We start from the raw sequence: 23,115 nt of genomic DNA on the forward strand, positions 1-23,115 counted from the left end.
CACTAAATTACTTTGGCCCTGCTGGCCATTTAAGAATTTATGGTCCATGTGGCCATTGTTATTTTGCCAAAAATTATTCTCTTAAAGGAAATGATTTGGTCATCCAGACTTATATGCGAGGTAAATAAATGGTAAATTTCCTGTTAGGGAAATGCCTTTGTCTTCTTAGCATTTTTTTTTTTTGTGCGTTAATTTTTAACAGGTTTAGTTCCCTATAGGAAAATATTGACCATTTTTTTTAATTGTGTAAAGTTCCCTATTGAGAAAATATTTAGGTTATGGTTGTCTTTTTGTTAATGTAAGAAAAAATTTAAAATCTGTTATGTAAGGAAATATTATACTGTTGCCTTTTTGTAAAAAAAAAAAAAGCATTGTCAATAATAAAAGATAATTTAATATAATCATAGGAAAAGACCTTAGTAGGATCCTTTGCTAGACATAGTGTTCCTATGATGGCAGGGTAGCTCAAAGATCAAATTATACATTTCACATATGATCAAAATCAATGTTCATACGTCTTGACTCAATACCCAACGCGTTTTGCTCTAAGGCTTCTTCAGGGGATTCAGAGACTTAGCTAGTTTTGTCAAAAAGAATATAGATAAAAGAAAAAAAAAACAATATTACATATATACAAGAACTATGTATATAGATATATATACAAAAACTGTATATTAATAAACATATTACCAATACCTTCAATGTTTACCAGGTTGACACAATGATTGTGTAAAATTTGGGTGATAATACATTCAGAGGAGTAACAAATAAATACATCTAAAGCAGTGATAATATTACATTTCTGAACTTACTTGTTCCATGGATGATTGCGAGTCATATGAAATGGTCTAAGGAATCGCACTTGGTGTATTCTAGGAGTCATTGTATGAGAATTATGTAGCAGGACACATTATTGTGCAGGAGACATGATTTCACCACCCAATCATCATTGTCAGGAGTTAGCATCATGGTGGAACATATTACATGCCATTTGCTTGCAAGAACACCATATTCCACATATCTTTAGGCACAAGCCAGTGTATAGTCAATCAGTTTAGTAGGGTCCATGTACCTCTTGTTGTTTGGCTTTATAAGGTTGCTGAAGAGTTCAAGGGCCTCATTCCTAGCCAGCACACGGGGCAAATGTTTTCCACACTCCAGTAGAAGTAGAACGGACAGCCAGTACAAGTTTCTGGCTATTGATGTGAACACATCAATAGCCAGAAACTTGTACTGGCTGTCAGAAATGGCCATGAAGATGATGAAAATGAACTTTCTATAATTGAAATACTTTGATTCCACGTGAGGTGGCATCTGAAAGCAAATGTGTTTCTCATCCATGACTTCTAAATCTCCTTTGTGGGGTTGGCCATGAATAGTGGCTACAGCAACTCCCACAACACTCTGCAGGATTTTTAGAGAATCCCTAAATTATTTTTTTTTCCAGCAAGTATTGGTAATGCAGGGAGAATAAAAAAATCCCTACAAACAAAGAACCAAAAATTAAGATAAAAAATTAATACCATGGACACACAATTGATCAAATATTACACGCAACATAATATGACACAAATCCTGGCAAAACTTGTCCGGTGCATGATAAACCACACCGAAACAAATAAAGAAAAAGGATAACATTATCACGGTAGAGATACCGTGTGTGAAAGGTGAGAAAGGGCATTAATTTTAGGTATATTTATCTGATATATTAGTGTCAGAGTGGATCGGGATCCTTTTATTGGGGAACGAAGGGTAAATAGATATGATGCAGAGAACAGCTGTAAAATAAAAAATACAGGGAAATATGACTGACCTCATGACCACAAGCAGCCTCTCCACAGAAGTAATGGGAATCAATATTGGTCCTATGAGAAGTAGGACAACAGTAGGACGTGGTCAAAGCTAGTGTCAAAGAGGTGTAAGAAAATAACTTTCCAGAGTGTTGTCAAAGTTGAAATACAGGGTCACAACTCTTCACCTTTCGATGGGCTGGGAGCTCATACACCCATTAGCTCTGAGGGGTCAGTTGCTCACACTCCCTGCCTTGTAGCATGGGAGCCAGTAGGTCAAGGTAGACAAGAGCAGATTTGACAGGATCCAACTCTCCAGAATGTCAGGAATGCCAGAAAATCAACCAAAGCACAAAAAATTTAGCAAGCTCTCAAAAAGGTATAGAAAGTACACAAATCTGACGTTGTTCCACTTCCTTTCACCCATTCATTTATTACATAAGCTTCCTTTTAAAGCCAATCCCATGCATACAAATGTCTGTCAAAACCACTTCTAAGCACTCCTAGAGGCCTAATGGTTGAGTGAGAACCTGGAAATTGTTTACAGTGCAGTTTTCAACCATCTGAATTTAGCTAAAAGATTTTAATCCATATTTTATCAGTTTTGGATTTATCATATAGAGCACTGCATATAGCATATAGAGCATTGCAAAAAATCACATAGTTTACAAGACCAGTTTTTGCCCCCTCCCTTCCCATTTAACTAGACATATAAAAACATTTTTTCACCTTTATCAGTTACAGTTAATTAGAAGTGAGCTTAATATGAATATTTTATTCAACTTTGTCCACTGGCTGAATTTGGATTGATAAATTTAGGCAAATTTAGGCATTGCATTACAGCTTTTGCAGTTATATAAGTAATAATGAAATTAAAGTGTTTATTCCCAAGGAAATAAATTGCAGTGGCCACACTCCAGAATAAAGTCTGAGATTTTGTTTGTAATGCGAAATCTGCTATACAAATAGTCACAAATCAATGATTCCAGTCCCCAGATAATATCTAAATCCACTATCATGTCTCACCCAGGTGTTTATGTTGGATACTTTAAAATAAAGATATCGATAGAAAAAGAAATGTAGAAATATTATACCTGATTCACTAATTATTTATTGGTGCCTTGAAGCTGGCTCTGGGACTTGTCTTCATATCAATAGATATGTGGAACAACAAACCCATATCTTCTGCTGCATATGATTAATTGCCCTGCCCTAATCTTTTTTTATGTGTAGGCTATATAGCTTGATTGGGTGAACTGCTCTTTTTCTTGTCTGTGTCACTGGTGTATAGGGTAACACAGAAGGGGTCTATGTGTGCACCCCCACCTGCTGTTACCAGCATCCCATGAGGGATGATTTCTCAATTACATCTGATAGACGGGCGCCAATGCTGAAAATGAGGCTGTGCTGGGTCTGACAGTGGTTTGTGTGATTGGATGACATGACATTTAAAGCGCTGTGCACCCCAGGAAACAAAATTGCATTTTACTTTGCCTTTGCTTATTTTATATAGTGGGCTTTATCTAGCAGATATGTAATAAAAGAAATTCTTTGCACAAAACACCCCACCTCCAAAAAATTGCATTACACTTTGCATGTTCTAATTTTTTCGGTATTGAAATTTGTGCAGTTGCACACAAGTATTTTCTAGGAAAGAAATTGCAGACACTTTTCTGAATCTCTACCACACACACAAAGAAATGCATTTCCTTAAAGCGTGTTTACATTTTTTAAGTAACATAGTCTGTGAAGTTCCAAAAGAGGATTGCTATTCCTTAATTGTGCCGCTTGTGATCATATTGCTTTAAACACTGTACAGACATGCCGGCCATTCGTGTAATGTATTGCTAGCTGTCCCTTACAAGCAAATTGAAGATTTTGTACAGTGGATGACCCAGCATGGGGCAGATTACCTCCTTTACCTCTAACCCCTGTCCAAAAGAAAAAAAAAGTGAAACAGAAAGTTCTATAGTTTAATTTTTTGAAAGCTTCATCCAACTCCATCTGCTTTTGCTATGATACGTAACTCATATTTTAGGAAGACCACACCAAGGATTTCTGCTCAAAGGACTACCTTTTACTTTTTATTAGGAATACTGTTAGATAGTCCCTCACTTTCTGCTATGAGGTCTCCTGAATTTGTAGTTGGAAAGACTTCAAAAGACCTTTTACCTGACCTCTGGGTTTGTCATTGCCAATTTTCAAATGTGATACCACTGGCTAATTTTCTGGTGCTGAAAAAAGCTTAATACAGGTCCAATTGGTAAGCCATACTCGTGGCAGCTTTCAGTCATTCAGCAGATTCATTTGTAGGAGTGAACAAGGCCATGCCACAAATAGGTGCCATAAAAAGGAGATTCAGCCATGACATTTTCTTTGAAAAGGCTGTTGAGTGCTGAGCCACCCAGCCAAAATCATTGGAACAGGAAGGAAAATGTTGTACCAGATGTGTTTTTTTTTGTATTTGGTCCAAGGATTTACTTAAAAACAAGTTAAAAAGACTAAAAGTAAATTTTAAAAACATAACCTAACACATCCAAACTAACACTAATCCTTAACTATAGTATAATATTTCACTTAAAAAACCCTTACATAAACCTAACTCTACTTTCATTAACTTAGAACACCCGAAGGGCCATTTCAGACTTGCAGCTGACCACACTGTTCTACCGCAGGCTCAACTGCACTCCTAATAACTCCTATTCCACTGAATGGGAGTGGTTAGGAACCATTTCATGCACGTGACCTTAACCACACTCAACCTCATGACAAAAGAATTGTCATGCACTATGGTTGAGAGTGTTGTCATTGGAAATGGGCAGCTAATAGCAAATTTTCAGACATTAGGCATCTTATAGACTGTAGTAAACTGCATGCTCAACTGCAATCTCAGCTGCTCCTATTCAGCCTAATAAGTTCAGTTAGGAACTTTTTAGTGCAAATGTTTACATGCAGTTGCATTTGCATTGCAGTGGGGTTGTGGCAAGGTCCCTGGAAACAACATGTTGCTTCTGCCTCCTTCTTTGGAGGAAAAAGCATGCCATCACTATAAACACAGGGCCAAGACATGACAACTGGTTGACCTGCAGTGTGGTTTGCTGTTCCTGTTACTATGCACTCTGGAGTGGCTAATCACATGGTTTTAGACTGAATAAGCCCTTTACAAAGGAACCCTGCAAGTGCTGATATTCTTTACTAAACAGCTCTGTCTCCCTTACCAAGGTAAACCTGTACCCAGATTCTAGGTCCAGAAACCAATGCTCAGATTTATCTCTGTCGTTACCTTTAGAAGCATTTTCTCTTGACTTATTGACTTTACAGCTTCATTAAAAAAAATCTCCCCGGGCAGCTCGGCACTCAGAAGTTAGCACTCTTGCCTTTGCAATGCTAGGTCCATGGTTCAAACCTCGGCCAGGACACTATCGACATGGGGTTTTCAGGTTCACCCCGTGTTTTGGTGGGTTTCCTCCCACGTTCCAAAAACATGCAGATTAGTTAATTGGCTTTCCCAATGGGAAATGGTAGGGACACATAAGATTGTGAGCTCCTTTGAGGGACAGTTAGTGACATGACTAAGGACCTTGTACAGCGCTGTGTAATACGTTGGTGCTATATAAATACTATGTAAAAATATTAATAATAAATAATAATAGCTATGAAAAAGAAATCTATACATAGCTTTGGGAATATGGATTCTAAATGCAGCACAACTGTAACAACTGAACTATAGGTGGAATATTTTCTATACTATTCATCAAAAACAAGATAACAAAATTGTTTTCACTTGACAACTAACAAAAAACAACTTTGATGACTTGGGACAGTTAACTTCAGTGTTTTATATTACATTATGTAGAAGCTACTTGTACTTGTTTACATTTAAGCCTCCATTTCTTTACAATCAGAATCTCCAGTCAATAGGTACAAAAACAGAACAAATTGGGAACATCATAATAGAAAAATAACAGCTTTTCGAAAGACCACATATAAACCTAAAATAAAAAAAATATGGTTTCATCCCACCGGTCTTTGGATGTGGTAGAAGCATACGTTTTTCAGGCTTTTTTCATCTGACTGGCTATGCTGACTCTTATGGAGAAAAACTCGGTTGTAAGCCAAGCTGGACAATGAAACATGTCTACCTTTGTTCATCTCCAATGTTGCTCGACCATGCCTCCGCTCAGTACAAGGGCCATTCATACAAACAGAGGACAGTGTTTAACTTTAGGAATAGCCAAAGCTGAACCAATGTTTACCCTGTAAACAGGTTGGTTTGCAAAGTAAAGATTGTAAGCTCTTTTGAGAATGGGCCTCTCCTCCTCCTGTGTCATGTGTGTGTCTGTCTGTCATTTGCATCCCCTATTTTATGTACAGTGCTGCGTGATATGTTAGTTCTTACAGTTTAATAATGTGTACATTAACTACAGGCTTTCAAGCCACTTGGGTAAGTGACCACCAGCAGTGCCTTACTCACCACTCATGTGGAGGCCATTCCTTCCTATTTCCCTGGTTGTTCAAGAAGCTGAGAGGATGTGCAGCACTCCTGGCGAGTCATTCCACTGTTGGTGCTTTACTGTCCCCGGTGGTGAAAGCATGTACTGCTGGAGCCTACTTTTCAGCCTGTTTGAACCCCACCTGACCCTGCACCTTGACTGCTGATTGGCCAGAATTTGCATGACCTACCTTACCATTGAGTTATTACCTGTTATGGTGCACATTTTTATGATTAACTTTTTTTTTATTGATTTTCTGTTGCCATCTCAACTGTTACCCACAAACGTTCTAACTGCCTTGTATTACCTTCCTTGATGACGTACCTTTTGTGAATGACTTCCCTCTTGTTTCCTAACCATGATCTTTCTAACTCCTTTGGACTAACTTCCTTGCCCTTCCTAGGCACTTCCCTTGTATACTGAAACCTGGGAAACTCAGTGCTGGGACGGCGCAACTTACCTCCTGAGAGTAAGCAGGGGTTATCAGTTTAGGTTATCAGTGCCTGGGTGAAGCATTAGCACTTGACCACAAAGCTTATAGCTTGTATCTAAAGTCTATAGCAACTTGTGAAGCCATTGTTCCCACTGGCTGGTGGTCATCAACCATTCCTTCCATGACCACCATCCAACAGAAATAAACAGAATGTTGAATAATTGCATTTTTCCAAGAGTCAGGCTACATATACACTTCAAAAATCTGACATGTACAGCAGTCCCCCAGCCACAGCAGATTGATAAACGACTGATTGGGAATGACCGTTGTTCACTCTAAAGCTACGTACACACTTCCAATTATTATCGTCGGAAAACGAACGACGAACGTTCCTGCACGATATATACGAACGATCGTATAGCACCGATCCTGCACATAGAGCTAACGACACGATCGTTCGTAGATATTGTACACACAATAGATACGATCGTTTAAGCGATAGAGGAACTATGTGCACGACAGGAAAGTGAACGGACGTTCGTTCATCACTCATGCTCTGAACATGGACGATCAACGAACGACCGTACACACGAACGATGTTCAACGATCGTCGCCCAATCCGATCCGCCGGTCCGGTCGTTCGTTTCCAACAATTTTCCTCGTTCGTCGGCGTCGTTGGTTACTTTTTTACGAACGATTTTTTGCCCAATCGATCGTTCGTCGTTCGATTGGAACGATAAAAATTGGAAGTGTGTACGCACCTTTATAGAGGAAAGCACAGCAGGGTGCTCATTAATCCCCCTCCTCTATCGGTAGAACAGAACAGTGCTGTGTGTACAGTAATTGGTTATTCAATTGTCACTGGGAACAATCAAAAATCTGAAGTCCATCAGACATTCATATGAGACTTAACAACTACTCTTAGCCTGAAAAAGGAAAACTAATGCTACCAATGTTAAAGAATAAAAGGCTGCCTTTACCTTTTATTCTTGGTTGTAATTATACTTTAAATATACTTTAGGATCATGTCACACTAATAACTTTGTAGCAAAGATTTGAAGTAACATAATTTGACAGGTGCATTGACCTGCAGGTGACCTACCGCTGACCTGAATTTGACCTTCTTCAACTTTTTTATACCTATTTTTTGTTTGGAATTGCAAAACTCATATGAGATGAAGAAAAACTGCCAAAACAGTGTCCTAAAGAAAAGATTGCAATGGTGATGTAGGTAGCAATACACAGCTAATAAGGAATATGTTTAAACTGCTATACACCAAAGCAAGCCTATAAGGTTTCCTGTAAAGAACCCACATAACCAGTCATGTTGTTATCCAAATGAAAGTGACAATTTTGTATAGCAGGTAATCTCCATATCATCCATTTATTGTTTTAGGCTGCCCCCCCCCCCCTAATATTCTGTGCCCCCCCGATATTGCCCCTGTACAATCTATCACAAGGTTAGATGTACCCATATACATAACATTTTTAGACAGATAGAATTTTCATACTATCTTATTGTGGAGCAATTAAGGTAATCATTTCATTTGGTTGTTTTAATAAATGCTAACACTGCATATAGTCAGTATTTAGGGCACATAGTGTGCCCACTGGTTGGTCATTGTCAGGGATGGTACCCAATGGGAACACTGCCCACTATTTACCCATCCTAGGTGTCACTGGAGCATTTTTTCCCAATTAAAAGATCTACAGCAGGAATAATACAAGGTTAAGAGAGACAGCAATACAATCTTGGCAGGGAGTTTAACCTTTCCACACTCTATCTAAAACTGAAAAAAGTTTTGCCTTTACAGACACTGTAATTGTACAATGAATAAAACAAAAACTCTCATGAAAGCCTGGACTCTCCAGGGGCTGACGTGGGGCATCTATTTTGTCAAACTTGCAGAATGTAAAGGACACATGCCCCATCCTCCCCAACAAAAAAGAGGAACACAAAAAGTGAAAATACAGCAGACTAATGATGACTTGATCAATGTGTCCACAGTCTCCCTTAATGTGAGTATATACAATATCACACTATTTCTGATAACTTTCCTGGTGGAAGATATTGGGATGCTTAGTAAGATAGTTGAGACTTTATATTTAGTGTATAAGACATTTGTAGTACTTGATAAAAAAATATTCTGGAATTGAAAAAAAATGCAGCCCGCAGATCTAAGGACTGATAAACTGTAATCAATGTAAACTGAAGCTAGCCTCACCTATTCATAAATGACTATTACTTTATTATGAAACATTCTGTATGTCCTAAGTGGTCAGTTTAGTTATATGCCAGTCCCCAGCCCCACCCTGCCAGTCTTATACTTATCTAGACCCTCTCATCATTAACAAGTCCCCACAGCTAACAAATCTGCTAAGGCTTCATATAATGCCTACTACTCCATTTAATTCTTTGTGATATTTGAACTCTGTTAGAGGCGTATTCCTGTTCTTTGTAAATTCATCTAATGCTACCTTAGCAGAATTCTGCACAAATATAGACAGGGCCCATATAATCCTGTGATTTTAAAAACAGGATTGACAACATATTGACAACATATTGATTCCTATTAGCACTTTGTGTATGTTTTATATACTCTCAATTTGTACCTAGTCTCTGAACTCTAATAAAAATTAGAGTACATGCTGTACATATTCTTCATTTACTTGGAGTGGTACAAATGTTTTCTGCATTTTCGATCAACAATCAGTTTGCACTTGGGGTATGGGCATGTGCTGTATACTCTCATTTCACGCCTATGGAAATTTTGTATATGATGGGAATTATGCGCATGTGTTATACCCTCCACATTCATTCTTCTAGATTTTGATCTCTGTTTCACACTGTATATTGAATATCTTAGTTTGCATTGTGCCTGAGTCATGGCACATGTGCTTTTTCAGCTGCATTTAGTTTTCTAGAGAAAATGTACTCTATAAATTTTAATTTACAAGTGCACTCTCCTCTTTATCCTCTGCATATTGTAATATCAGCACAGTGTGCACAATTCACATATGCTTTCTCCTCTCCATTCACATCTACAGCATGTGCAGTTAGGGTTGTGCGCATGTGTTGTGCATTTTTTACTCAATCCAATGAGAAGTTTAGTAAAGTGTATGTTTTGTTTTGTTTTGTTTTTTTAAGTTTTTTTTTTAACTTTTATTTAGAATCAAATGATGTATCTAAAATTAGCTTTCCAATTGTTGCTATTCTAAGTGAATTTTCACCTAGCTAAGGGAACAGTCTCTATTTTTCTATTAAATCAACATATTGTACTACAGTAGAAATACTTACAGTAGTAATATTTAGTTTACTGACACTCAATGTATAAAAACAATGATCTTGTTTCCCCCCCTAAAATACAGTTTATAAACATTTTCCCCTTGCTTGCACTTCTGCTGATCCTTTATCAGATTTTAGTGATTGGGTTAAGGATCTCCTATAAGCTGTGTGTGAGTTTCCTGGAAAGTGTATTATGTCAGTGAACAATGATAATGAAAAGCTCAGTGCATGGAGGAGGACTGGAGAGAAATGTGTGTGGTAAGGAAATAGCTGGATGAATGTAGCACAGGGAAGGTTCAGCAGGCAGAGGAGAGGCGGGTCTGGGAGAGGAAAGACTGGAAGAAAACTGCAAGGAACATCAGGAAGTTTTCTCCTGCCCTGATGGAGGGAGGTGTAGCCTGAACTACTGGAGGATGATGGACAGGATCTCCTGCACTACTGAAAATGAATGGTCAGGGAGATCTCTGTCACCCTGAGAGGGATCATGATTGAATGAAAGAGAGATCTAGATGAATCAGTGTGACTGCAGCTATCCCACATAGGACAATACAACCTTCTAGGGTGTGATCACTGTCCTGGGGGCTCCTGATCTCTCAGCAGGCAGTCAGTGAAGAGTGACAGGTGTCAGAGGCTGGTGGCCAGTGTGTGCAGGGAGGGGGCTGTCCTCCCAACCTGGAGCCAGGAGGTGGAGACTCTGGACACAGGCAGCTCTGCTCCTTATATCAGGATCCCATCATTATCAGTGTGTATGACCAGGATCTGCCTCCCCCTCCTGCCTTATACAACTGGGTGCCTGCCTGGGGATATTACTGCATAACCTGCCACCCCTCCTGTCCTCTAAATCTGGGTAAGTGCCTGTCTGCCTGGGGATACTTCTGCATGACCTGCCTCCCCCCTGCCCTGTACATTTAGGTGCTTATTTGGGGACACCAATGCATGACCTACCTCCCCTCTACCCTGTACATCTTGGTGCTTGTTTGGGGACACCAATGCATGACCTGCCTCCCCCTGCGCTGTACATCATAGGACTTGGTTGGGGACACCAATGCATGACCTGCCTCCCCTCCTGCCCTGTACATCTAGGAGTCTGTTTGGGGACACCAATGCATGACCTGCCTCCCCCTGCGCTGTACATCTAGGTGCTTGTTTGGGGACACCAATGCATGACCTACCTCCCCTCCTGCCCTGTACATCATAGGACTTGGTTGGGGACACCAGTGCATGACCTATCTCCAACCCTTCCCCACACCTCTAGATGCCTTCCTGCCCAGTTATACTAGTGCACGATCTGTCTTTAAAAGTCTAATATCTGCACTCTGAGATTGCATGATTATTTGCCAGATCTACCTGGTAATTTACTGTATACTTGTAGGGGTCTGTTTGTTGGTCTCCCTGTCCACTCCCACCCTGGCGTTTAGCTATTGTCAGTTTTTATCATCTGTAAATATTATGTCCAACTATTTTTCCCTTTTTTTCATTTGTTTTTTTTTTATTATTATTATTTAGGTGCATTACTATAATATTATACATCTCTCCTATTGTCTATTTATCGCCTTCTATCGAATTTATTAAAACGAAAACGAGCACAAAATTGGAATATTTTTACATGAAAAAAAGAATGTTTTTGAGCAATAGCTACAATTTTGTTCTCATTTTCCCAATTTTATAAATGTACCCATTTTTTTTCTATCTAAAAATGTCTAATGACGTCTATTTTACTGGTTTACCTGCATAAGTTATATATATAGTTTACCTAAAAGTTAATCAATCAGCTGACATTTTATTGATTTAACTTTAATTAAAACTGATACATCTAATATTTGCTTGAAATATATATATATATATATATATATATATATATATATATATATATATATAACTAGTTTTCATGTAGTTAGTCCAGATGTTCACAATAAGTACTGCAGTTCGTTTAATTAGTATTTTAATTTGTATTAAAAATGTAATGTTTATTCCGACAATAAAATACTATCCAATGCTCTGCAGAAATTCTCACCACCTGCAATTTGTGAACTCATTCCTAAATGTAATTAATATAGTAATACGAACTAACGTTCTTTACTTGTTCGTGTAATAGGAAATACACCAATACACTATATAATAATATTTCAAAATATAGCATCGAGTTAAATATATATAACTCTAATCTCCATTACAGGAGAGTTTAAAGCCGTTAATTCACTGATATAGCAATATTACTTTTGCTAGAATGGAAATCATTGAAATAATATTACTTTGTTATCATTGTTATATCACTTTGTTTGGTTTTCAGTAGTTTACTAATACTTTGTTATATTGGTAGTCATTTATATAATATTATTTTGTTATCTTTGTATTCATTACTATAATAATAATTTATGATATTGATCTTCATGGCTATAATGTTACCATGTTTTATTGGTAGTCACTGATATAATATTACATTTATATTGGTATTCATTGATCTATTATTACAATGTTACATAGGTATACTTTGACTTTGTTGGATTGGTATAATGACATTTTCATTGCACTGTGCAGAGAAACTGTACAATATCCTGCGGTGACTTTATTACATTTGTACAGGTCCCTGATGTGTTGTTTGTACTTTTAGTGTGTCACAATGCTTGATGGGCTGAAAATGGGGGATAATATCCAGAATGTGATTGAGAACTCCAGCAATCTGTCTTTATTCGGTAAGTGTCACCAATGAGGTGTATTAGGGTGAGGTGGTCATGTCTGATTCGGGGTATATGTATCTGATTGTTCCGATCAGCTGGAGATCGTCTCTTCCCAGGGGAGATCTGTGTGTGTCTACGGTTCATTTATGTGAATATTCCAGGACACAAAGTACGTTTCCCATTAACTGCTATCATTTGGAGTTTTGTATTTATTTAAAACTGTCATTTGTACATGAAAGTACAGCCACACAATTTATATATAATGATTCATCTTTTATATGCCAACCAGGATACCATACCATATATCACCAGGATATAAAACATTGGTACACCCAAGTCAATAAATATACTGAAACGTTTGCACAGACAGAACTGGGTTTATTTCTTCCATTTAAACATATAACCATTAGGGTAAAGGACAAGGATACATTATATTTTTGTTTATTACTTTTTGTTTTGTTTTTACTTTGTTTTGTTTTTACTTTGTTTTGTTTTTACTTTCCATTATTACATTGAAATGTTTTAATGTCTAGATCAGATTTGCTTTCCTGAATAAGGTATTAAATGCTACTGAAATCATGAAGATTATCTATCTATCTATCTATCTATCTATCTATCTATCTATGTAAAAAATATCACTCATATCTTTTTCGAGTTTACCAATACTTGGCTTTAAGTTTTATGCACTATTAAAGAAAATGACGATGTATCGAAAGAAAGAAAAGTAAAAAAGAGAAAGAAAGTTATATAATCATTGTAGTAAAAAATGAGAGTATTTTATGCATATTTATTTATTAGCATATTTATTATATTTATTATTAGAATTGGTATGTATATTTTTTACTTTTCTTAGATAATGCCTGGTTCCTTTAACTGAGCGATATGTTCTATTGAAAATCATGAAGACATATGGATAGACAACAGAACAACAGAGATCGAAAAAGAGGGAGAGAGAATTTGAGTTATATTTGACTTTTTTTAATTACATTGATGTGTTAATAGATACAAGTCATATCTCTTTTATAGTTTAGTAATACTTGTATTCATGAAGATAGCCTCATGTTTTATAGGAAGCATAAAGATATATAGATAGATAAAATGGGCAGACATATGGATAGACAGATGTCTATGTCTATATATATATATATATATATATATATATATATATATATATGTGTGTGTATGTGTGTGTGTGTGTGTTTTTGTTATACTAATAGTTTGATAAATAGGTGGATAGATAGATGGCCATCACCCCTCCACCCCCATACACACATAGCAGATATTGGACAGGCAGCAGTAATGAAGTTCAGTAGTCGGGTTCAGGGCTTCCACCTCGGGCTCTGCAGATTTAATAAAGAATGTTAACCCTTTCTAGTCCCAATGCCTGGGGGTTCCATCTATTATGTTTTTATGAGTTTTCTCAGGAGTTCAGCAGCTGAGAGCCCCCAGTACATGGGATGAGATTCACAGATCAAGTATCTAGGGACTGACACCCTTTATCATCTCTCAGTATTATGGAAATGTATTGTACCACCTATATTCTGTGAATTCTGGCAACCAAGATTATATGTAAGAGGTAACACATTCAAATTTGTTGAGATCCGAAAACAAAGTCACATTGACAGCTGAGGTCACTAAATATGGGACAATGACATTCGGGAGCAGAAAAAAACTGGAGGACTTGATCTATATAGAAGATGGATGAATTCGTGGCATAGATTATTGAAAATATATATAGTACATCATTTACACTAAGCAATTAATATAGTAAACGTATTCTTAAATTATAACACACCTACTAAGATAGTCCTTATTACCACGAAGTAAAAAGCAAACAGCTGAGATGAAAACTATAGTAACTATTGATTTATAACATCCATAAAAAATATTATTTATTATAATATATATTTTTAATTATTTTGTCAAGCTTGATTCTGTATTTTTGGGAGGTGAATTGGATGTGTTCAGCCCATTAGGGGAATTTATTGAAATACTGATCTAATAGCAGAATTGAATAAGGGATCAATCTTGCAATCAAATCTATGAAATCATTACAACATATTCAGCAACATGTAACATGTACAGCAAACACTGATTGACTTAAAAATGTATTTCCACAAATCCACTGACATTCGTTTTTTTATTGTAATAAACAAATACAATAATTATTGCCCGTTGTATTTGAAAAGCTGCTGAAGGCTATAGCGCCAACATATATCGTAAGGCAGTAGATGCTGCAGATGGTAGAACCGTGTGTACATCTATTGATGGGCATTTTAAAGCAGGGCATATGTATTCATTAAAAAGTTCTTTTGTATGGCAGGAAGAGGTCTGGATCAGAAGTGGGTTTGTGAAGGCTGTGATCGTGTGATCTGTGATCGCTTCCTCCTGAGGATCAGTGACAGTCTATGGCATGAACAATGTGCTCAGTGCTGTGCCTGTAAGGAACCCCTGGAGAGCAGCTGCTTCTATCGAGACAAGAAACTCTACTGCAGGGCTGACTATGAGAAGTAAGTCCTTATACCCATAGCATGCTCTTATATAAATGTTATATCAATAGCAACCTTCCATTATTTGGAGTAATACATTGTGGCATCAAAGAAGTTCATATGTACAACAAGGTATCTGTAGAATGATCTTATGATACTGTGTAATAAATCATACAGACTAATATGGATCTGTCTAATGGAAAGCTGGAGGTGTTACCTGTAGCAGCCAGTTGGACTTTTCTGAACATCTGTTTTGTAGTTTGCACTAAAATTTGTAAATATGTAATCTGATTGGCTGCTAGGAGACACTAATTTTTACTGTTTTGATCAAGGGATTTGTGATAAAAATAATAAAATATTATTAATAGTAATAAATGACAGAATTCACAATTTGTGAATCCTTATTTTCAAAAGTAACTCTTATTTGGAACTAAGTCCAATTAATAATACAATGATATTGCTAAAAAAAAAAGAGCACTATCCTGGTGTTAATTTGTGAATTAGGCTCACTGTCATATTTCTAACATAAACCACATACCTACGGTACGACATGCTACCATGCTAACATGCTATCTTTTTGGTCATTGGGGTGTTTCTTTGCATTTCTGTGCTTGTTGTGGATATCAGGTCATCTTGTTCTTTGTGAGGGTTTAGCTGGCTTTTTTTCTTTCTCTCAGTGATTTCATTATTATTTGGAATGACTTTTTCTTATTACGATTTTTGAATTATTTGTTTTGGTGATGTATATTGTGCTGTTTGATTCCACAGTATACTATATGAATATATAAAAAATGTAGAATTATGTTCTCTCATTGGTGATAAAATGCAAATGTAAAATATTTTGGCCAGGTGTGGTTTCTATGATTTTATGTATGATAAACTATGCTGCAATAGGTATATATATTTATTTGCTTTGTGCAAATTGGGTGTGCAGCTGTGACACTTTCAGGGTGTATTTCCCCAATATATTGTCAGATAGGATTACTATTTATTTCTTTTTACATAAGAAGGGATAAGGGTTCATACTAGTACAATATTTTTGATGGAAGGCCACCAGTTTTCATTTTCTTGCTGAAAGTAACCGTTTCAGTAATCATGCTACCTGGAGCTGCAATGGCTAATCATGGTCCTTTGACGTGATATATTAAAATGCTTTCTGACAAGATTTAGATAATATAGGCCTTTGTTTATTAGGAATGGTTTAGGAAAGAAGCAGAGGCTGTTCATTTGGGAAAGTGTGTTCACTTTATTGTGTCAATCATGCTAGGAAAAAATTCAGTTCAGTGGAAAATATGTGTTTTTTTTATGCATTTTATTTAAATCCTCAACACTTTTGTGGGAATATGCCTATAAAATAGAGTTATCCATACCTATATGTCTCTGGAAACTGCAGTAAATCATTCTAGTTGGCAGAACACAGTGAGTTTGTATTACAAAGTAACATGCTGTTTTATGTCATTTGTAAATTGCTGCTTGTTTAGTTTTTATCGCTGGTCACAAATTAAACTTTAAAAATACTTGCCATTTAAAATAGAAAGTAAAAAAATAGCTACACATATAGAGCACTATCTACTATATCAGTACTTTACAGTTTCATGTAGAAAGTGCTGTAGTAACCAGTCCACCCAGATGCCATTTATTGGTAACCTGGTGATCAAATAATTTTTACTTATGATGCAGCATGGTAATACCTGCTGGAGAGAGAGCACAACACTTTATATAATCTTGCCTTTACCCTCTGGGGAGTACCCTGGATTGTAGCCAGATTAGAATACACATATATTTATAAGAAACATGTTTTTATTTAGCACAGTAGCATTGTGTAATTGATTGAATTTGTAACCACGTGATTAGATCTTTAAACTACCAGCAAACTTAAACTTTGTGTGGCCCTATAACTGCATGGCCCTAATGTGCTGCAACACAGATCTGCCTTCTTCATCATCTTATCAGCCATGTAAAGCTTAGCAACTGCTGGTGTTAGTTTTCCCAGTAGGATTGTTATCAGGGAGCCTCTAACAGTAGGGTCTGAACAGTGTGTCAATGATGTTCACTTTTGTGAATGTCATTCTAAAAAATATATGCATTTGAAATTTTCTTTTTTGGCCTGCTAGTGAACAATCAGCATACTGGCATCTATAATATCTAAACTATATATACCAAGGACAAAAAAAGCAATTAGGGTTATACTTTCCCCTTCGTACAATAAATATTCTGTGGTCTCCAGATTAATATCTAGACTACAGGTATGTTAATCTCACTTTTTACTCAAGGACACCGTGTGTGTTGTGTATTACGTTACTCGTGTATAACGGCTTGGCATGGTACAGAGTTGCTACTTGCTATCATAACAATAAAGGACGTTGTCTTCGGAGTGTTGGACTGGTTAGGCACAATATCCAAGTCATGAGTCAGTAGATAGTAAGTGATTTGTGATGCTGTTGTAGGTTTAATTTCAAATATTTACCTTTTTATTATTCCTTTAAATTCAGATATTTGGGGGTGATTTAATTTGCATTAGGGTGGCCTAGAACTAACTGATAAAACCTGTATGCTATGTACACTACTTGCTCCAAAGAGTGTGATGGCCATTTTAAAGTGTCATTCTTCCCAATACTGAATTCTCAGTGTAATTAGTAAATTTGTGGATTTGTAAAATAGAAGGTATATCTCAGTATAGGGAATGCATCCAATCATGAACAAACCCAAACCTACTTGTTAATCTTATTTACTAAGTTAAGTGAGTATTCTCCAGTCTAAAAGTAAGTAACCTCTGAAAATTATGCTGATAAATCAAAATAAATATATATGTTTTTAGTGATAATGGCCAGCATATATAAACATACATTTCCAATTTTTTGTATGAAAAAAGTTTTATTGCAAAATGTACCAATAATTCCTAAAAACTGTGAATTTATCAGATCTAAATAATGTGTATCTGTAATATAAACAAACTGGGACAATCTTATAAAATAAGCTCACAATCTTTGTTTACTAACCATTTTAGCTGCCACGATTCTCTGTACTAAATATTGTATTTATTAATTTGAATCATAACATATTGTAAAATATCCTAAAATGTGTGGAGGTTTTGTTAGACCTAGTTTATATTTGATTGGGTACAACCATATTCCCTTATTGCACTTGCTTATTGGATCTTGACAGTGTATTAGCTTTTCTCAATTTTTGTCTTTATGACAGAGAAATAAATCTGTAAATCCAGCAGTTGATTTCCAAAGAAGTTTTGAAGTTACCTGCTGTATAGATAGCCACTAAAATATACGGCTATAGAAAAAAAGTGTTATACAACTACTGTCAAGTTGTACACGCAATGAAAATACAAGATTGTTTTAATCAAAACTTCTAACATATAATCATTGACTAAACAACAATGTAAGTATAGGTGTATAATATCTCAGCTGCTTAATTGTCATGTTTTTATGTAAAATATTACATATTACATATGGAAGGTGGCACATACCAATTATTGTATTAATGTGTTATGTATTTGTGACGACCTGTCCAAGGTACTGAATGTTTCAAGCAAGCCAAAGTAATAAGTGTTCCATACCACCTAAGATTCCATCTAAAAGTATAGAACATTTAGTAGTTGATGTTCAATGCTGAATTGCCACAGTTCACATCCTGTAATGAAGTATCCTTAATTGTGTCCTGAGTTTGTTCTCAAGGTCCAAAAATCAAATCTAAAATAGTTCCAAACTAACATTCTGGGTGCCAGAAAAATAATACATTGACAACTGGTCCAAAACAATAAAATAAGAATTGACTATACTAACATACTCTGCTTTAGGATGTCAGGGATAGGTACTCACATACCACCCATTTACACCACCTCTGTTGGGTTCATTGCTCAATGCAGGCACAATGATGCCATTTACAAAAAGATGCTGCATGGATGTGTGGGTGAAAATAGAACATGCTGTATTTAAACACAGCACACCATGATGATGCCCACTACAATGCTTAAAAAGGTAATAGGATAAAAAAATTTGGCTTCTGCCATGATAAAAAACATCAAAGCAACTCATTAAAAAGGATGTCAGTGCTTATCAAGTGCATTCAATGTGCATCCATTCTAAAAATTTCATATATTATTTTATTGATTTTTGTCCCCTTTCTTCTCCTTCTGATATATTTCCTCACTTGACCCCTTTGCCTCTATAAAATGCAAATTTTCAGTTGGAAGTTGTCTTCTGATTATTGAATCCACCACCGCCGGGTAAAGTAATTTAGTTTGCTATGAAAATTCATTATTACTTGGAATGCAGTGAAATGCCCTAAGAGATTTATTATCCTGAATAGTGTTGCAAAATTCTAAGCTATAAATTCTAATCACATTCATAATATTTTTGTCCTTAGTATATTCATGTCTTTAGAAGGTAATAAAATGAATGCAATCTCATAGTTTGATGCTTAAGAACAGTCAGCAATTTTATGTGTCCATTTCGGATACATTTTTGTGTTGTTTTTAATAAAATGAAAAGCAAAGTGGGAGAGGAATCAAATTAAAGCAGAACTATATTCATCTTCCTTACAGTCTTCTTTAAGGTTTGAGATCTTTGGCTTTGCTGATTGGGCAGGCTAGAATGATGGAACTCCTGCGTGGTGTTTTTTTTTATTTTGGCAGCAAGGTATGCTGGAAATATACACTGAAATGCACATGTGAAGCACAACATACTTCCTAAAAAACATTGAGATCAGACAGGTATATTGCAGAAGAGATATAGCATGCGTCTTCTGCAATAAGGTCCCTGCCTACTCACAATGTTTTACTTTTTCATTATTGTCCCACTTTAAGTATAATTTAATAGGTGACTACTTTTAAGGTGAGTTCATTTTAAATACCTTATTATGTTCAGGTAAATTACAATAGGAAAATCCCCTGGACTAGAATGGATATTTGAATTGAAAACAGAGCAGTGTAAACATTACACCTAAGGTAAATAGTGGTAATAAATTTTATATTTGTTTCTGTTCTATCTGTACAATCTGTTGACAGAACTAAATTGTAATTTTACAGTTTTACATTTAATAAATTTACAAACACAAGACAGTATTTACATTGTTTGGTTCATGTTAGTCTTAAATTTAGGTCAACCTGCTTTAAAGTGGAACTAAACAATAAAAAACTGTGAGCAGGCAGGTTCTTTATTGCATAAAGGACAGGCAATTTCTCTTGTGCAATATAATAAACTTGCCTGCATTTTTACAATTGTTTATCTAAACTCACCTCTACTTACTCTGTTGCCAGTTTTTGCATCTTCACCCAGTCTCTTTCCAGCTTTCTTCTGCCAACTTGATTGGCCAGTTATGGACAACATAACTCCCACATATGTACATGGGATAGCCCTCATTAATGGCAGCCAGCTATGTTGGGGTTGCATCCCGACTTGTGCATGAATTAAAGAAAACAGTGTGAACAGGTAGGTACATTTGTTTTACTGCAGAAGAGACATCACCTGTCTCTTCTACAAATAAGAATCAGCTTGGCCACACTCTTTAAACTATTAGTTTAGTTCTACTTAGGCACAAGGCACACAAGGCAACCTGAAAATCCTAGTGTCTGGTTGTTTTACCTATCTTTTGACTTTATGAGTAATTGCTGTGGAACAGGAACAATAAATGCAAAAGGAAAGTATGAATTTTTATTTTACAAACCAACAGGTCTACTTTATTATTGGCATCACCAATAGCCCACATTTTTTGTGCTTCCTCACTTAGTTTGAAAGCCACCAGGGGTGAAAAATACTTGGTACTCCCAAAAAGCTTGTGACAGCTCTAATGTGTGGTGATTGGCCACTTAGACACCCAAAGCTGTCACATGAGACAAGGAGAAAATCTTTCTTTGTCTGTGCACTTCAGGTTACAACTTAGATCTTAGGTTACGTACACACATCAGATGATTCTTGTCCCATATTCGCCTCAGGGCCAGTATTGGCATGAGAATCTGGCGTGTCTACAGCGGTCATTTGACACCATTTAGGGGTTCGTCCTGGTGGATCCACGAACGATGAACGATCCTAAGTCAAGTGAAAGGTAAAGAGCGCAGCGGGGTGCCGCTCCATCGTTCTCCCCCCTCCCCTTTCTATAGTTACATGTCCATCAAGTTCAACCACCATGGAAACATATCCTAGATATAAAACCCTATAAGACCTAGTTGGTCCAGAGGTAGGAAAAAAAAACCCTGGTACAATTTGCTTCAACAGGATAAAAAAAAAAATCCTTCCTGATTCCATTAAGCAATCTATAGTATTTGCTGAAACTACTTCCTGAGGGAGCCGATTCCACATTTTTACAAACCTTACAGTGAAGAATCCTTTCCTTATCCGAAGCTTAAACTTCTTTCCCTCCAGATGCAAAGAGTGCCCTCTTATTCTTTGTAACGGTCTCAAAGTGAATAATTGGGAAGAGAGTTCTCTATTTGGACCGTTTATATATTTATACAGGGTGATCATATCCCCCCTTTAATGTGTCTTTTCAAGGAAGAATAAATTCAGTTAAGCTAATGTCTCCTCATAGCTGAGCTCCTCCATTCCTTGTTTGAGTTTAGTTGCCCTTCTCTGCGCTCTCTCCAATTCCACAATGTCCTTATTGTGAACTGGTGGCCAAAACTGGACTGCATATTCCAGATGTGGACTGACCAATGCTTTGTACAGAGGCAGGATAATGTCTCCATCTCTGCAGTGTATTTCTCTTTTAATACAAAAAGTACTTTGGTAGCTTTAGAAACTGCAGTTTAGCATTGCATGCTTGTATTAAGTCTATGATCTACCAGAACCCCCGGATTCTTTTCCATTTCTGACTCCCCCAAATGTATACCCCCTAGTCAGTATGAAGCATGCATGTTGTTAGCTCCCATTTGCCACTTGGCTGCCCAAACAGTACATCCAGGTCTCCTTGAAGATTACAGACAACCGGTATGGGCTTAATTCCATTACATACTTTGGTCTGCAAACATAGAAATGGTACTTTTAATCCCAAACTCTATATCATTTAAAAAGATGTTAAACAGTAAAGGTCCCAATACTGAAACCTGGAGTACATCAATAATAACTTTAGACCATTAATGAGTATGAATCATTAATTACAACTCTCTGGATGCGATCTTTAAGCCAGTTCTCTATCCATTTACAGATTGACTTTTCTAAACCTTTTGACCCTAACTTGCATATTACCCGTCTGTGGGGTACTGTTTCAAATGCTTTAGCAAGGTTCAAGTTTATTTACTTCCTCATAAAATGAAAGTAAATTTGTTTGACAACTTTGGTCTTTCTTGAAGCCATGCTGACTATCACTTAAAATAATATTTTCTAGCAGAATCTCCTCTATTGGGTTCTTTATCAAACTCTCTAGGACCTTTCCAACTATGGATGTTAAACTAACTGGTCTGTAGCTACCTGGTAATGACTTTGCTCCCTTTCTGAAGATAGGAACAACATTGGTCTTACACCAAGCCATAGGTACCAAGCCAATGGTTAAAGAGTCTCTAAAAATTAAAAATTTTGGCTTTGAAATAACCAAGCTCAGCTCTTTGAGGGCACGTGGATGAAATCCATCAGGTCCTGGTGCTTTGACATCCTTAATTTTGCCCAACTGTTTCTCAATCATATAAATATTGAGCCATTGTGACTCATTTAAGGCACTGACATTGCTATTATGAATTTGGACTTGATCTCTGCTATTTTCCTTTGTGTTTTTTTTCCCCAGTTACCAACCCGGAGACATGCTCAGATCTGATCTTTTTGCTATTAATATATTGATATATATTAATATATTGAAAAAAAATTTAGGGTTTGCCTTACTTTCCTTTGCAATCTGTCTTTCGTTTTGAAGTTTTGAACATTATATCTCCTTTTTACATCTTTTGTTATATTCTTTATAGTTTTCAAACGATGAAGGTGATCCTTCATTTTTATATTTTTAGA

The 23,115-nt window shown here is 36.4% G+C and overlaps 1 protein-coding gene across 1 annotated transcript in view; it reads left to right on the forward strand.

Annotated features, from left to right (window-relative positions):
- Window positions 1–10,753: 10,753 nt before the first annotated feature.
- LMX1A (LIM homeobox transcription factor 1 alpha) overlaps window positions 10,754–23,115 on the forward strand; it is a 61,749-nt gene continuing 49,387 nt past the window's right edge. Inside the window, exons 1-3 of the mRNA XM_072419215.1 lie at window positions 10,754–10,849; window positions 12,614–12,695; window positions 15,004–15,190. Coding sequence (XP_072275316.1) covers window positions 12,623–12,695; window positions 15,004–15,190 — 260 coding nt within the window. The 5' untranslated portion in view covers window positions 10,754–10,849; window positions 12,614–12,622. The remainder of the gene's footprint in view (window positions 10,850–12,613; window positions 12,696–15,003; window positions 15,191–23,115) is intronic.

The sequence above is a fragment of the Pyxicephalus adspersus genome, chromosome 8, assembly GCF_032062135.1.
Source record: "Pyxicephalus adspersus chromosome 8, UCB_Pads_2.0, whole genome shotgun sequence".
Lineage (NCBI taxonomy): Eukaryota > Metazoa > Chordata > Amphibia > Anura > Pyxicephalidae > Pyxicephalus > Pyxicephalus adspersus.